This window comes from Meriones unguiculatus, chromosome 17, assembly GCF_030254825.1.
Source record: "Meriones unguiculatus strain TT.TT164.6M chromosome 17, Bangor_MerUng_6.1, whole genome shotgun sequence".
Lineage (NCBI taxonomy): Eukaryota > Metazoa > Chordata > Mammalia > Rodentia > Muridae > Meriones > Meriones unguiculatus.
In genome coordinates, this window is record NC_083364.1 from 13266405 (window position 1) to 13281702 (window position 15298).

The 15298-nt window shown below is 44.7% G+C and overlaps 1 protein-coding gene across 1 annotated transcript in view; it reads right to left on the minus strand.

Moving 5' to 3' along the window:
* LOC132648703 (ribitol-5-phosphate xylosyltransferase 1-like) overlaps positions 1-9700 on the minus strand; it is a 54730-nt gene extending 45030 nt beyond the window's left edge. Inside the window, exon 1 of the mRNA XM_060370910.1 lies at positions 9377-9700. Coding sequence (XP_060226893.1) covers positions 9377-9551 — 175 coding nt within the window. The 5' untranslated portion in view covers positions 9552-9700. The remainder of the gene's footprint in view (positions 1-9376) is intronic.
* Positions 9701-15298: the final 5598 nt, after the last annotated feature.

The window sequence follows — 15298 nt, forward strand, 5'->3', positions numbered from 1 at the left end:
CCCTCAGTAGGGAAAAACAAAACGCAGAGTGGGAACTCCACAGACCTTTCTATAGGGGGACTGAGGATATGCCACCCGAAAGACAAGATTAGAGAAGATCAGCTATGTGAGAAGTGTCCTTTGACACTGCGACCTCCTTCTGTCTTGGTGGCCTAACTGACCCCAGCGCCAAAGGAAACCTGTGTTCTTCCCCTGCGGTTTCTGACCGTGAACCACCTTATCTTGTGTGGATAAGACATCTCCCAGTAGACTAAGGTGCCTTCAGCCATCAAGAGGACAACCCAAGAACTCCCACAGAACGCCCAGCTGACCTGCACTTTGACTTGGACATCGGAAAGCTGTGTCATGGCCGGCAGCCAACAGCTGAGCAAAGACAATACAAGTAGTCCCTCTATAAGGCAGCCTTGCAAGCAGGGTAAAACGATAAACCCTGAACAGCCAGAGAAAGGCCAGAAGAGGAAACACCAAGAAGAGGAAGAGGATGATGTGTGCTCAGAAGAGCCAGTCCAGTCGTGGAAGAAGCTGCAACAGGAACAGCATGAAACAGAGCTTGGGGATGAAGAGCCTGACGAGAGCCGAATATGGTCACCCCAGGAAAAGGGTCCGTTACAGCTAATGGCCCCAGAGTGTGCCAAAGGCCCCCCAGAAGAGGCTGTGACTGAGGAGTCTGTGGGTGGAGGCCAGGGTCTCAAGCCCCCCCACAGCAACAGGGAGGAAGAAGTTGAGAAACACCACAATGAAAAGTGCCCAGGGCTGTTGGAACTCCTCCAACCTGACGTCCCCGTGAGCTCTGGCCCTCACAGCACTCACACAAGCACCATGGACACCTCCAAGACTCTCAAAGGTTTTGCTGAAGGGCAGAATCATGAATCGGAAACACCTCAAATCTGCACAGACAGTGTCAGCAATGGCATGCCCAGCAGCAAAGTGTCAACACCTGAGGTCAAGAAAAAGGCTCTTGAAGACCAAGAGAAGGGCAGAGGGCTGGACCGTGGTCCTGCTGTCACAGTGGACATGGAGAAAGAAATCAGCAGTGCGCTAGGCCCTGGGTCAAAAGATGAGATCTTGAGCTGTGCCTTCAAACTGCAAATGACTCGAGGAGACCTGTGGACCCTAAGGAACACCCAGTGGCTCAACGACAAAGTCATCAGTTTTTACATGAATCTTCTCATGGAAAGAAATCAAAGTCAAGGCTACCGGGCACTTCACGTATTTAATACCTTCTTTTACACCAAGTTAAAGTCTGGTGGCTACAGGTCAGTCAGAAGATGGACCCGGGCAGTAAACATCTTTGCCAAGGAACTTCTCCTGGTCCCAGTTCACCTGGGCATGCACTGGAGCCTGGCGGTCACAGACTTAAGAAAGAAGAGTATTGTCTACATGGACTCCACGGGACAGAAGAGACCCGACATCCTTGAGCTGCTTTTCTGCTATCTGCGGGAGGAGAGCAAAGCGAGAAGGAACAGCGACCTGAGCCCTGTGGAGTGGAAGCAACACAGCATGTCGGCAGAGGAGATTCCTCAGCAGCTGAACGGGGGCGACTGCGGCGTGTTTGCCTGTAAATATGCAGATTACATTTCCAGGGGCCAGCCCATCACCTTCTCCCAGCAGCACATGCCTCTTTTCAGGAAGAAGATGGTGTGGGAGATCCTGCACAAGCGCTTACTGTAGCAGCGCCCCCTGGCGGCCCCTGCGAGGCAGCTGCTCCGAGCTCTTTCCCAGGTGAGGCTAAGGACTGCAGGTACTGGGTGTGGAAGAGCCTTGAACAAGTTCTGAGTGTAAAGACTGTGGCCAGGACAGCCGCGGCTGCACAGAGAAACCCTGTCGGGACAGAAACAACAACAACAACAGAAGACACGTGTGCCCACCGAAAGTTAGAAACTATCCGGACTGCACAGCGCATGCTCACAAGCACGCAGCTGTCAAGATTTATCTGTGACTGAGGTCGACGCTGGATTGAATTTTGCTGTTTTTGTTCACAAGTTTTAGCTAACTGGCAGTGGACGGCTTCTGGCGATTTTCGGCCTTTCGTTCTCGACTGCTTGTTTGCATTAGTTATTTCTGAAAGGAAGGCCACCAGTTGCCTGTCTCCGAGTGAATCTCCGGTTGCCTTCCGGTACTGTGTGCTACTACAGAAGCGTCGCAGTGTGCTGCTGTTCACGGGATCCGAGCAATCCAGGAGAAGTGAGAAACGCGCTGGAGACATCTCAAGATATTTCCCAGCCTGGAAGTAAAGACATCTATTTTATTCTCGGGAGAGGAGTAACTAATGCTAGATGTGCATTGTAAACCCGGGACTCCTTGAAGCCTCACCCTGCTGAGGGCTGTACTAAACTGTTTATTCCAAAAAAATAAATAAATAATTATTTATATATATATATGTAAATAAACAAATATTTATATATAAATAAAAATATATTTTATATATTATATATAAATATATATATTCTTAAGCTATTTTTGAAGATGTTTTCTTTGTTTATATTAAGCTGAAATTTAATATGTCATGTTAATATTTATATTCTGTCACCTTAGCCCCACTATTGGTATAGACTTAATATATTTAGTGTGAATATTGCCAACTACATGATAATCTATTTTTATACAGGAAACTTTAATTTTTTATTAGCAGTAAATCTTACATTTGTGTTGTTATTCAATAAAGTTTTTATTTAATAAAGTTTGGAGTTTTTTGAACATACTTTGCAAGATCCTGTGCCTGCTGTTCCTTGCATGGTATAGTGAGGTTGTCCGAGAGAACTGGAAAGCAGATGTCAGAGACAAGATCCAAATGTGTAAGCCTGAACCTGTTCATACATCTGCATGCTGAGATTGCTCTCGTTCCAAACTTCTGACGTGAAGACAGGGCACTTTAGCCAAGACCTGTCCTCATCCTGGGAGAAGCTCAATATCGCAGCCAGGGCTGCCTTGAAAAACCAAACAGAACAACCAAAACAAAAAAATATGTGATATCAAGACTTCAAAAATTCAAAGTTTTAACATAGTAATCAATGGAGTTCTGATACCTAAAATTACTTCTCATCATGTTAAAACCACCTCTGTCCAGACCTCTGGACAAAGAAAAGTATGTTGATGTTTTTAACCCCAGATAATTTTTTTTAAATCCCCAAGCTTTTATTATGACTTAAAAGTAGAAGGCTCCAGAATTTCATGTTTTGTAACTTAAAAGAATTCATGTGAGCCTCACAGAGTTTGCAACTTGGATCTATCTACCTGTCACAGGTCAATTGAACTCCAACCAACAGACCAAGATTCCCCAACTTTTGCCTGTTCCTGATGGAATAGGTGTGTGTGGGGGGGGGCTCCAAATGTAAGAGTTTCCTTTAAGTTCCTTAATTTTAGCTTCTGTCCCTAGTCTGAATATGTCTAGGCAGATTTCCACTCACCTGACAGTCACCACCCAGGAACCAGAATCAGACAACAAACCACACCAAAAGTGATCTACAGCACCCAAGCCCCAGGCAGTCCTACAAAAGTGGAGAGCCTGGGCTTGCTAGGTGATGTGCTCCAGTCCAGCTGCCATGATTGTCTTTTACCTTGATCAGGAAATCACATGCTTCTGATGAGTGCCCCATTTCCTGAATGAATCCCCTCCCAGGCTTTGATTAACATTCCAGGCTTCCTGGGCCCCTACAATGGCATACTAACTTCAGTTGAGGCCCATTTACAAAATCATCTATGCCACTCCTTATCCTCAACAAAAGACTGAAAAGGTTCAGTCCAAAGGAAACTCTCTGGTAAGGAAGACAAATGGCTACTTAGACTGCCTACCCAACAAACCAGGCTGGCTCATACTGACCTCCAGGCTCCCTTGTTTGAAAAAAATAAAAGGTACCTGTAAAACCCAACTGGATCAAGATCCATCAGCAGGTTGATCCATTAGCTGAAGCAGTTTTGCAACATGATAGAGCACTCACCATACTCTGTGCAGAACAAGGATGTGATTGTGTGGCTGTAAGAGAAAACGTTGTTCTATGCAAACCACTCAGCAATCATTAGAGATTCCTGTACTCTCAGGAAAACAAAAACAAAAACAAGCAAACAAACCCCGTACACTGCAGACAGAAAAATGACCCAGAACAGGGCAAACCCATGGTTGCCATTCTCATTTCCTTGTTTTTCCGGGTGATAACTCTGTCTTCAGCTATTGCAGAACACCAGACACTTCTGTTTCTGCTGATCATCGCTGGCTTGTGCATCATAAATGTCTTAACTAGATACAGAAATTTCAGTCTGGGTGCCAGTATACTGATGTTTATTAAATCCCAGTGTGAACAGGTGTTAGGACCCCCAAGAGCCCAATTACCAGAGAGACAGATGAAGGTAGCTTGGAGATGGATTGCCACAAACAGAAGAGGTTTATTCAGGCCAGTGAGTGATGGGGCTGCTTTGCAAGTCATCAGGGAACAGCCCCGAGAGACAAAGGCATGGGGTTTTTAAAGGAAAAAGCAAGGGAGGCGTGGGGGTTGCAAGCTTGGCAGTACAGGATTGGGTGATTGGAGTTATGGGGTAGTTGACTTTTAATATCATTGGTTCATTTTAGGCACCCACGTCCAGTCAGGCCTGCCCCCAACATCTGGTGGATATCTGATCTTCAAGTTACACCCAGAATGTCCTGGATGGGGGAGCTGTGGCCATCTGTACCGTTTGCTAGGCACCCTATCTCATACTGCAGGCCTGGACATTCTTCTGCAGCAGGGTGGGTCTTGTCCCCATTCACCCACTTCTCCTTTTGTCCCCGTCCTTCTGCTTTCTGAAAAACTACCGGGAGAACTTAGTTTAATTACTATGGGTTATAGAATTCATAAAGAAACCTGTAAAGCTGGCCTGTTCCTTTCACAGATATGCACCACAGGGTGAAGAACTTGACTCAGGATACAACTTAAGTGGGGGATGGAAGTGATGGTGCACATTATGTTTAAAGTTGCTGTGCTTAAGAGAACTATCAAAGAAAAAGTGTGTCTAGCCTGTAAGTCCTACTTGTCCAAGGACAGAGGAGGTCTCAGAATGCTAGGCGTTGTTCTATGATTGCCTGGTCTTGTTCATGGAGGATACAGACAGTGTGTGGTCCCTCCTGTGAACAAGCTTGCTTGCCCTTGACAGCACCTAGATGGAGGTGTCTGAGGACATGCAGGCAGGAAGTCTGCCAGTGTTCCTGCCTCTAGGTGCACAAAGCCAGGATGGACACAGCCTGAGAACCTTTATGAACACATGACTAATGTAAGTTGGGACTGCATCTTGAGAGCACTCTCAGGCACAGTCTTCACACCGTGGGTATCTGGTGCTAGCATCTGAATGAAGTCTCTTCTTTGTTAAAATTTTAATAAATAGATAAACAAATAAAAACACCTTGTTTTCTGAAAGTAAGGAGATCTGTGTTTTTGGAAGTTGAGTGAAGTATTTCCAAACGTACATTTTCAACACAGGTATCTTTGAATATAAGTCTCAGCCTTGTTTTAATTGCTGTACCAAACTGTTTATTCGAAAAAGGGTACTCAACTTAAAGCTACTTTATCATTTTTGGTACAGATTAAACTGAAATTAATTTGTTACTCATTAAGAGTATTATTCCCCTTCACATCCTCACTGTGATTTAGTATTTAGCCTCAATAGTTCCAGTTTCATAATAATCAGTTTTACATGTAATAGTTTAACCTTTTCTGTTCATTGTATAATTTATAATGGTATTATGAAGTCTTTATAAATCCAGAAATGTCCAGAACATGTTTTAAAAGATTATGCTCCCACTGCTGCTTTTATGATCCATTCAAGATTTTCTGACACAACCTAGGGAGCAGATAGCTAGGGGATAACCCATCAGCATTCCTGTCATTCAAGCATCCTACATCAAGTCCTGATTACAGCACTTAAGGACTTTGTTGCCTGAAGTTCTCCAATCTTCCACATTTCTTCTGCAACTCACTTCCAAAGAATTAAGAATCACATGGTCATGGTATTGTAAAAACAGCCCAACTCCCAGTACCGATTTTCCGTATTAGTTCCTTTTCTTGTTTACTATGAAAAAATGTTTTGACAAAGCAAGGAGAGAGTTCATTCTGTATTCCACAATTCAAGGATATAGTTGATATATATAGGAAGACCTAGTTGGTAGCTGGAGCTCAAGCAGTTGGTCACATTGTGAACTGGGACCAGAATAAGTTCCTTTGCGAAGAGGTTTAGTGCCTACATCCATCTTTTGACTAACCTGTAGCCCCTGCTCCATTTTTAATTGGATTATTTGCTTTTTTGTTATCTAGTTTCTTGAGTTCTTTACATATTTTGGATATTAGTCCTCCATCAGATGTGGAGTTGGTAAAAATCTTTTTGCATTCTGTAGGGTGCTACTTTAATTGATAGTGTCCTTTGAATTACAGAAGGTTTCTGTAATTTATTTTGTAATTTATCTGTAATACAGATAAATGAGGTCCCATTTATCCTAGTGCCTGTGCGATTGGTGTTCTGTTCAGAAATTCATCTCCTGTGCCAGTAAGTACGGAACAGTTGCCTGCTTTTTCTTCTATCTGGTTCAGTGTATCTGGTTTTATGTTGACTGAACACAGCTGTATCTGTTGGTCTGGACAAGTTGTGAAAGGTATTTACTTGAATAATAGTACTATTGAACTTTTAGCATGATTTCAGCAGAACCCATTGTAAAAGATTTTAGATCACCTTTTAAATTCCCTCAAACTCCCCCAAAGCATCTATTTTGCCTGTTTCCCTCCTTTTATCATAAATTCAATTCTGAAAAAAGGGATAGACTTGACATCCTTACAGATAAACACTGAAAATCACTCTTTTTTTCTTTTTTCAGCCTGAGATCCAAGGTAATTGGCTGCTGGACTGATGGGACACACAGCAATCACCAGTTAAGATAGTGTTATCAAACCATCTTCTTTAAGAAAGCAAGCAGCAGTAAGCTAACAGCTCCAGAAACATGACCTGTTGCCTCAGGTATTGCCAAGTTGACAACTGTTGGCTCCTAACCTTCCATGCTTACACTACCCTGCCATCTTCCTAGGATGAACACTCACCATCCTGAACTCTACTCACAGCATGGAGTCTGTTCTAAAGGCTGTGGAGCCATTAGAAGGGGACTGGCTGGCAAAGCAAGTCCTGTGAGACTTTTACACACCTCTCTTTAGTCTGGCGTTCTTCTACCTGGTCAGCCGTGATGCAAACAGTTGATGCCTGACAGTTCTGCTAGCCTGGATGCATCCATTCTTGCCTCCTTTCTGGCTTTGGTACCCTGAAGATGTCAGAAACTATGAGCCAAAATAAACTTTCCCCACTTGTTCCTGCCCGCTATTTTGTTACTATGTTAAGGACACAAATGCTTTTCATACTGAGAAGAGAGTATGACCAGTTAGTTGGCTTGAGCAAAATCCTCATGGAAACTGAAGTTTTTAATGTTTTTTTTTTTTTCTGACTGCAATAAGTAGTGTTTTAACATATAATGCTGTTTCCCTAAAGTTTGCAATTTCTAATATCGGTACATAAAATAGAACGTGTTATCAAGTGCAATGTTTTGGGACTATATACATTGTATACTAGCCACAACTTGCTAATTCACATACAAATCACCTCAGAGTTGATACAGTTTGTGAAAGTATGTAACATTCACTCAGGCACCTTTCAATTATATTAAAATAATTTCCATGTTGTATAGTAGAGCCATTAAATTCATTTACACTATCTAACTTTGCAGCCATTGATCAGCATATATCCTGCTACTGATATGATCAGATGTCAGCCCTACTAAATAGTACTGTATCAGTTAGTTCTTTATTTTATGTGTCATATGCACTTGTGTGCATGGAAGACAGAAGAACATGTCAGGACCTACTGAGCAATACTTACAGATGGCTGAGTGTGTGCCATGCATGCTGGGCACTGAACTCAGGCTATATGCAAGAATAGTGAGCACTTTCAAACACTGAGCCTGCACTCCAGCCCCTAAAGTGGGTTAAAGTCAGTGAACACGGTCAGTAAATGCTGGATTCTTGATCTCGGTAGAACTGAACCTGAGTCACCTGTCTACCTATCCATCCATCCACCAATCTATCTATCCACCTATTTGATGTGTTTGTGTGTGCACGCTGGTGGGGTGGTCACATGACAGCCCATGAGACTCACTTCTCTCCTACCATGTGGTTTCTGGGGGACTGCACTTAGGTCATCAGGCTTGGCAGTAAGCACCTTTAACCACTTAAGTATCTTGCCAGGTCAGCCTCATAAAATATCGCCATTTCATGTGTGGCAGCATAATGTATGCGGGGTAGACTTCAGTGGCTGTATTTGTAAAAATTACAGGACATTTTACTTATACTGAGGAACCCCAAATGTCACTGAACCCTGGCTACCCATCATATTCTGAAGCAAAATGTATATTATAAACTAAAATACCATCATTATTAGAATTAAGTTAATATCGTGACTGGAGAGACTAAGTGTCTTGTGCTGAAGCCACAAGTACACCAAAGCATTCAGTGTGTCAAGAGGATAGATATCACCTCCCCATTTGCTCAGATGTCCTTGAAGGCATGATCCCCTCTGCAAGCTGACAGACACTTCATCCTGTCTCCTAAGGGCAACCAGGATGCTTTGTTTTGTTACATGAGGTAACATTAATATGCAGGCCTACAACCTCTGAGAACCCCTTGTCAGTTATTTTGAAAGATATTCTTTGGTCCATTTCCATTATGCCATGCTCTTAAAGCCACACTAACAACCAGTATGAAAATGTGGGCCATTGTATAAAACATCCAAATGTGTCAGGCTAAATAATGCCCCGCTTCTCCAGGTCATACCCTAATCTCTATATCCTGTGACTATTGTCTTACACAGCAGAGTGTCTCAATGTGACCTAGGTGCTGAGATGCAGAGCCTTCCAGAGACACAGACACTCCCGCCTTGAGGAAGGTGGAAGCTGTAACTTTCTCAATCGCTCCATTGGCAGTTCACTACAGCAGCCTCAGCAAACTGTGCTATGTGGGTAGAACACCTGGAAGGGAGGTGCCACTGTAACAAACAGTTACATGTGGAAGGGGCTTGGAAACTGGGAAATGGGGGTGGTTGGAAGAACTCTGAAGAGTAACTAATTTTTATTTTTATTTTTATAAGCAAAGTCTACTTTAGATTGCCTGAAACAGACTGCAGAATAATTCAGATGCTCACAGTTCAATTAGTGAGCAAGACTCAGAAGAGAGCAAGGAACACAGTAGAGAAAACCTACATTGCCTTAAGAACAGACTCCCTGAAACTGACTTCGTTAAGGGAAATACACAATCTAGCATATTCCATACCAGGACAGGACACAGTTTACACTGTTCAAGCTTTTCCTCTTACACTGACTTACCAATGGCTGCTTTGCCCCACATTTGTACCATGTGTTCATGTTTCTCTTTTGTGGGCTTGTTTAATATTTGCAGATGATCTTCTGGGCTCCTCCAAGGGGCTTGGGTCACTTCTCCAGCCCCACCCCCTGCAGCACACACAGCTTGTCTTCTAAGCTCCAGAAGGCACCATTCCATTGCTGTTGCTCTTCTTGGTGGTCTTCTTATGTTACTGCAACTGGGATGGATTTCCCCAATAGCCTCTCAAAGGCTCTCTGCATGGTCCCTTTAATCCTGGGCCTTCAACTGCTGCTGAGGCTGCACCTTCACCAGTGGCCTCTCCTGGCTTCTCACAGAGCCAAGTCTCAGCTGATCTCCACACTCCTTCATGCCTTCAAAACCAGTACCACCTGGGTGACTCATACACTACCAAGTTCTGTTGCCAACAGCCTTGGCCACCTCTGGAACACAGCGCCTGTGTGTTGACCCCGAGAAAACACTTTCCAGAAGGCTTTGAATTAATGATGCTGGGCTCCTAAGCACTGCTAGTTCCTCAGCTGAGGCTGACCAGCACTGATTGTCTCAGTCACACAAAGCTTCCTCTTCAACGGTGCTGGTCTTTTGTTAATCACAGCTGATTCTTCAGCTCCAGCTGTACAGACACCACAGATTCCTCACACAAATGGCCCAGCAGAGTCTTTGCTTTCCTCTGAAACTTGACAAGCCACGCCTCTGTTGTCAGCACCGCTCTCAACATCCTTATCTTCCAAGCTCCACCAGCTGCCCACTAAGCTGTCAACACTCAATGGTTTTTTCATCCAAATTTTAAGTCCTTCTGCAATCCTCCCAAAACATCACGGTCAGCTCAGTCTCACTGCAACACCCCACAATCCTGGTATCAACTTGTCTTAGTTAGGGCTGCTATTACTACAATGAAACACTGTGACCAACAAGAAAGTCAGGGAGGAAAAGGTTTATTTGACTTACATATCACTGAAGGAAACCAGGACGGGAACTCAAGCAGGGCGGGGACCTGGAGGCAGGAGCTGATGCAGAGGCCATGGAGGGGTGCTGCTTACTGGCTTGCTCCTCATGGCTTGCTCAGCCTGCTTTCTTAGAGAACTAGGACCACCAGCCCAGGGATGGCACCATTCAGGATGGGCTGGGCCCTTCCTCATCAATCACTAATTAAGAATATGACCTACAGCCGTATCTTATGGATCAATTGAGGTTCCCTCCTTTGAGATGACTCTAGCTCAGGTTAACAAAAGACTAGCCAGGACAGATACCAAGGGACTTTGGGGATCTTCCTGCCTCTGCCTTTCCATCCCTGGGATTACTGTGTCCTGGGACAGAACTGGGACCTTTGGACCTTGTTCTTCTTTGCAAGCACTTTACTGATCGAGCCTTTTCTCCAGCCTGGATCTTCTAATGTCTTTCATTAAACTCTTTATTTATATGCATATTGGATCTTTTTGTTTCATTTTTTATTTTTTTTCATGTGAACTTAGTTATTTTCTATTGTGATTTCTGAGAAACCTGGGAAGTTTTAGTAGCACAAAAACTTTTATAAATGTTGATAAGAGTAGAAAGGGTCTTTAGTCTAAATTTTAAATCATACATTAAAAAATGTTTTCACTTATCCTCTTTATAAAACTCCTGGTATTTTGACCCAGAGAACATCTAAAATTCATGATACCATACATTCTATTTTTCAGTACCCGTGGAGTTATTAATCCCCTGTTATTAGTACCTGAGTAATGTTAATTAGTTATTAACATTTTTTCCATCCCCACAGAAGAATCTTATGTAATTGTCCTGTTGTTTGGTCTGATCTGTGGCCATCTAAAATTGCTTTGGTTAAGTTTTGTTTTGTTTTTTGGTCTCATGGCCAGTGTCCAGTAAAACTGACTTACATCTCTCTTTAGAAAACTGTTGGAATCTGGAGAATGTTCTTAAACACATGTGCAGGCAGCAAGTAGTTATTTAGCATCCTACGTCCTCATCACTTGTTTTAGCAATGTGGCAGAGCAAACAGAACCTTGGTTTTGTCAAAATGCAGTGTGTGGCCACCTCTGTCCTGTAGATGACCCCTGTGTGTACCTGACCGCTACCACGAGCAGGTGCTGGTTAATATTGAGTGGCATAGGTCATCCTACAAACAGGCACCATGCCTGGAAGATGGTAACATAGTCAACCTGGAGAAACATTATTACAAATCATAAATCTTGCGGGTTTTGGCAAAAGAACTCAATCATTGTAATACATTTCTTAGATGCTGTAGCTTCTTAACATAGCAACAAAAGAAGTCAGTAGTACAAAATGAGTAAACTGTAATTGATACAAAAGAAGTCAGTAGAAATAAACTGTCCAAAATTTGCAAAATTTGGCAGCTGAACAGTTCTGCCAAAATAACTTTCTTCTAAAAGGCAGACGGGAAACTGCACTTACCTATAGTTAACAGCAGACGGCACTGCAGGCAGACTTTTAAAATATATGACCATGGTATTAGAGATTTCTGATCTAATCTAACAAATTCTTTAAAAAATAGATTATAGAAGTTGGGTGCTTATGGATCAATGAATTTGTGATGTTTGTTCTGAGTTAAAAAAACAGAATGTTACAAAGAGAATTCTGGGTTTGTTATTAAAGAGATCTGTGTTCTTAAATGTGCCTAATCTTTTATGAGCAAGCTGTTTCTAGGTCACTCCAATTGAGGGAACAAATGGAATAAAAACGATAAAAAGAAAGATTTCTCTGTTTTGGCCCCATCAGCTGTGTACTGAGGCTTGTCCCCTCCCCACTCTTCCTGCTCTCTGATGTTCCAGTGACCTCCTCCTTCATCATGGTTGGCTGTGCTAATGTCTTCCACACGCCACACCTGGCTAAACCCAGACAAATAGCACTGTTCCTCCCTCTGGGAGACGTGTACACTGCCACAGTGATGTGGATGCCAAAGGGCACTTGGCACTGTCAGTTCTTCTGATAAGGCATGCATGCGGCCCTAAGGCGACTTGATATGCTGGCGTGGGTTGGTGATGGTGGGGGCTCCCACTTTCTAAGGAGAAGGGGAGGGGGCAAGGGAAAGAGTGAGGGGGTAGGATCAGTAGGAGAGGAGGAAGCTGGCTACAATTGGCAGGAAAGTGAATAAATAAAAAGAAACAGCGTTTTTTTTCTTTTTTCTTTTAAACATCAACTCATTTTCATTACAAACAAAACTCTTTAATCTTGTTTTGATGAAGCCTCAAAATGTGCCTGGCCTTGCCTCCATTCTAGAAGAAAGACATTTTGGAATCAAACTTGCAAAGGTAGGGGCCTGTGTGATCTCTTGCCGGTCCGTGGCTTGAGCTTGCTCAGGCAGGTCAAGATGAGAATTAGCACTAGCAGAACATTTCCATGAAAATTTCTGCTCCTTTCATAACAAAGAGGGCTGTGCTACCCTGCACTCAGTCTTAACTGCAGCTGGGCTGTGCATGTCTGGAGAAGCCCAACCTTGAACTCTAGAAGATATATTTATCTGTGTGCTGTGTTCTCACACAATAGGAGTAGGACAGTTGGGATCTCTGGGCACTAATTCACTTTCACACCACACTGCACCAGGACTCACCTTCTTCTGTCAGCTGTTTATTTATTTTTGACACGCTGCTTTAAAAGACAATGGTTTGAAAACTCCCAGGTTGGTGATGCGGCTTGATTTCCATGTTAGTATTCTGGGGCTTCTGACTAAACTTCCCTGTTATTAACCAACATCTAGACTTACAGGTTAGTTCTATAATTTCATAGTGGGCAGGGTAAGTTTCACTTCTGATCCCTACCAAAATGTCGCCAATGTTTGGCGCTCCTAGCTCACACCGTTTGTCTTGTTTGCCCAGGTCTTCTACTAGTGTGACAACATTTCCGGTTCCTTGAACTGTACCTCTTGTGACACAATGTCAAATCATTCCCCTAATACTTTCAGAGAGAGCCACTGTGGAAAACAGCATGTCATTTTCCTACAGCCTGGCAATGTAGAGTTGCCAAAGAAAATAAAGTTTCCATCTTACTATAGTTCCAAAAATGGAAATTAACATAAGTCCAATAGAAGTATGCACAGAATCTTTATGATAAAATACAATGAGAACAAAATGAAAAGGAAAGACCCAAATTGCTGAGGATGGATAGCACATGTATTCATCAGAGAATATGTGCTTGAGGTAACAATTATTCCCTAAATTATTGATGGACTTCAGTAAATCCAAATAGATAACGAATCTTGAGGCTTTAGAAACACGGACAAGCAAAAGCACATGAGGGAAGCACAAGAATGACAACAGTCTGGAAAAGTGAAAGAAATATGGAGGAGGCACAGTACTCCAGACAGATTAAACCACAGCGACCAAGGCACTGTGTTGTCAGTGAGCCCAAGCATTCAACAGAACATCTTAATGTCGATGTGCTTGTGAACAGTTAGTTGGTTTTTGACACTGGTATAAAAACAATGAAGAAAAGGTGATTTTTTTTCAAGAAATGGTGTTTGAATAATTACATATCCATGATCAAAATAGTTATAATTTTCACAGCCTATGAAAAGTTACCTTGAAGAGGACTGTAGATTAAACATAAAATTATTATAAAGTGTTTAAAAGAAATCATAGAAAATGATCTCCATTCCCTTGAGGATTGATGATAAGTTTCCATATATGACTCCAAATCAAAATCTCTGAAAAAAATATCAACAGCAGCAGATTGAAAGAAAATGTTAGCGAGTCATATACACGAACAATGCAAAATGTAGTCTCAGTACAAGAAAACCAATGCCAGGTAGAAAAAATGGGCAAAATACTGGAAGATATTTGTGTCATTTTTTTCTTTGATGTGAAAAACAAACAAACAAACAAACAAAGCAGTGGACAAAAGCAAGCTAAGAGCAGCCAGGTGTCTGTTGGGTCCTGGTCTGCAGGTCCTGGCGAGCGGGAGCCCCAGCCCGCGAAGCCGGCCATGCCAACTCGGGCAAGCGATGGGTGGGGGGTCCGGGGTGGGGGCGGGTCCCGGCCGCTTCCTCTACGGCCGCGGAACGGACGCGGGGACCGCGCCAGCGCCGCGCACCATTGTTGAGACCCTCACAGGGGTCGCGCCCCGCCGGCCGCTGCCGCCTCCTCCCTTCCTGCCGGAGCCCCGGGGCTAGGACGCCGCCGCCGCTGCCGACGCCCGGCAGGCCGAAGGGATGGCCGTCCCCGCGCGAGTCCGATCGGCGGGGCTCGAAGGGCGGCGGCGGCGACGCTCCTCGGACGCGCCCGGTTCAGCGCCGGCGGGGAACGCGTCTCCGGAGCCAGCGCCCCGAGGGTCCTCTGCTGCCTTGGTCGCCCAGCACCTGGGCTCTTTCTCCGCCGCCCACCGCCCGCTGCTGCCCCCTGGCGGCCGCAGCCACACGCGCACCCGGAGCCGCGCCCCGGCTCTGCGGCCGCCCAGCCCTCAGCGCGCGCTCAGCCCTGTGCTCGGGGCACCGGGAGGAAGGCCGCAGCAGCCCCGGCCCCCGGAACTTCGGCGAGGCGGGGCCCTGTCGCCAGATGGGACCGTGCTCCGGGCAAACCCTTTCCCCGCCCTTGCCCCTGTCCCGGCTCCGAGCTCGTCTTGGAAGATGGAGGCCCCTTGTGGCCAACCCGAGTGGGGCCCCCGCACCAGCGGTGACCGCCCTGGGCGGAGCCCGCTGAGCCTTGCTCCTTCACTGGGTGGTCTGCGCCTGGAGACTCCTGTAAACCTCGGGACAGACTGTCTTGCCTCCTTCTGTGTGGGCCCTCGATAGTTTTTTCCAGGGGAGGAAGTCCAGAGTCGGGTGTCCCCCTTAAAGAATCCAAGATGCTAGACCCCAGGAGGCAACTGAACATTGGGCTGTGAAGGACCTGCCTGTCAAAAAGCACAAGAGGGCGAAGCTGTCCCGTGAGGCAGGGAGGAAAACTGCCTGAGCG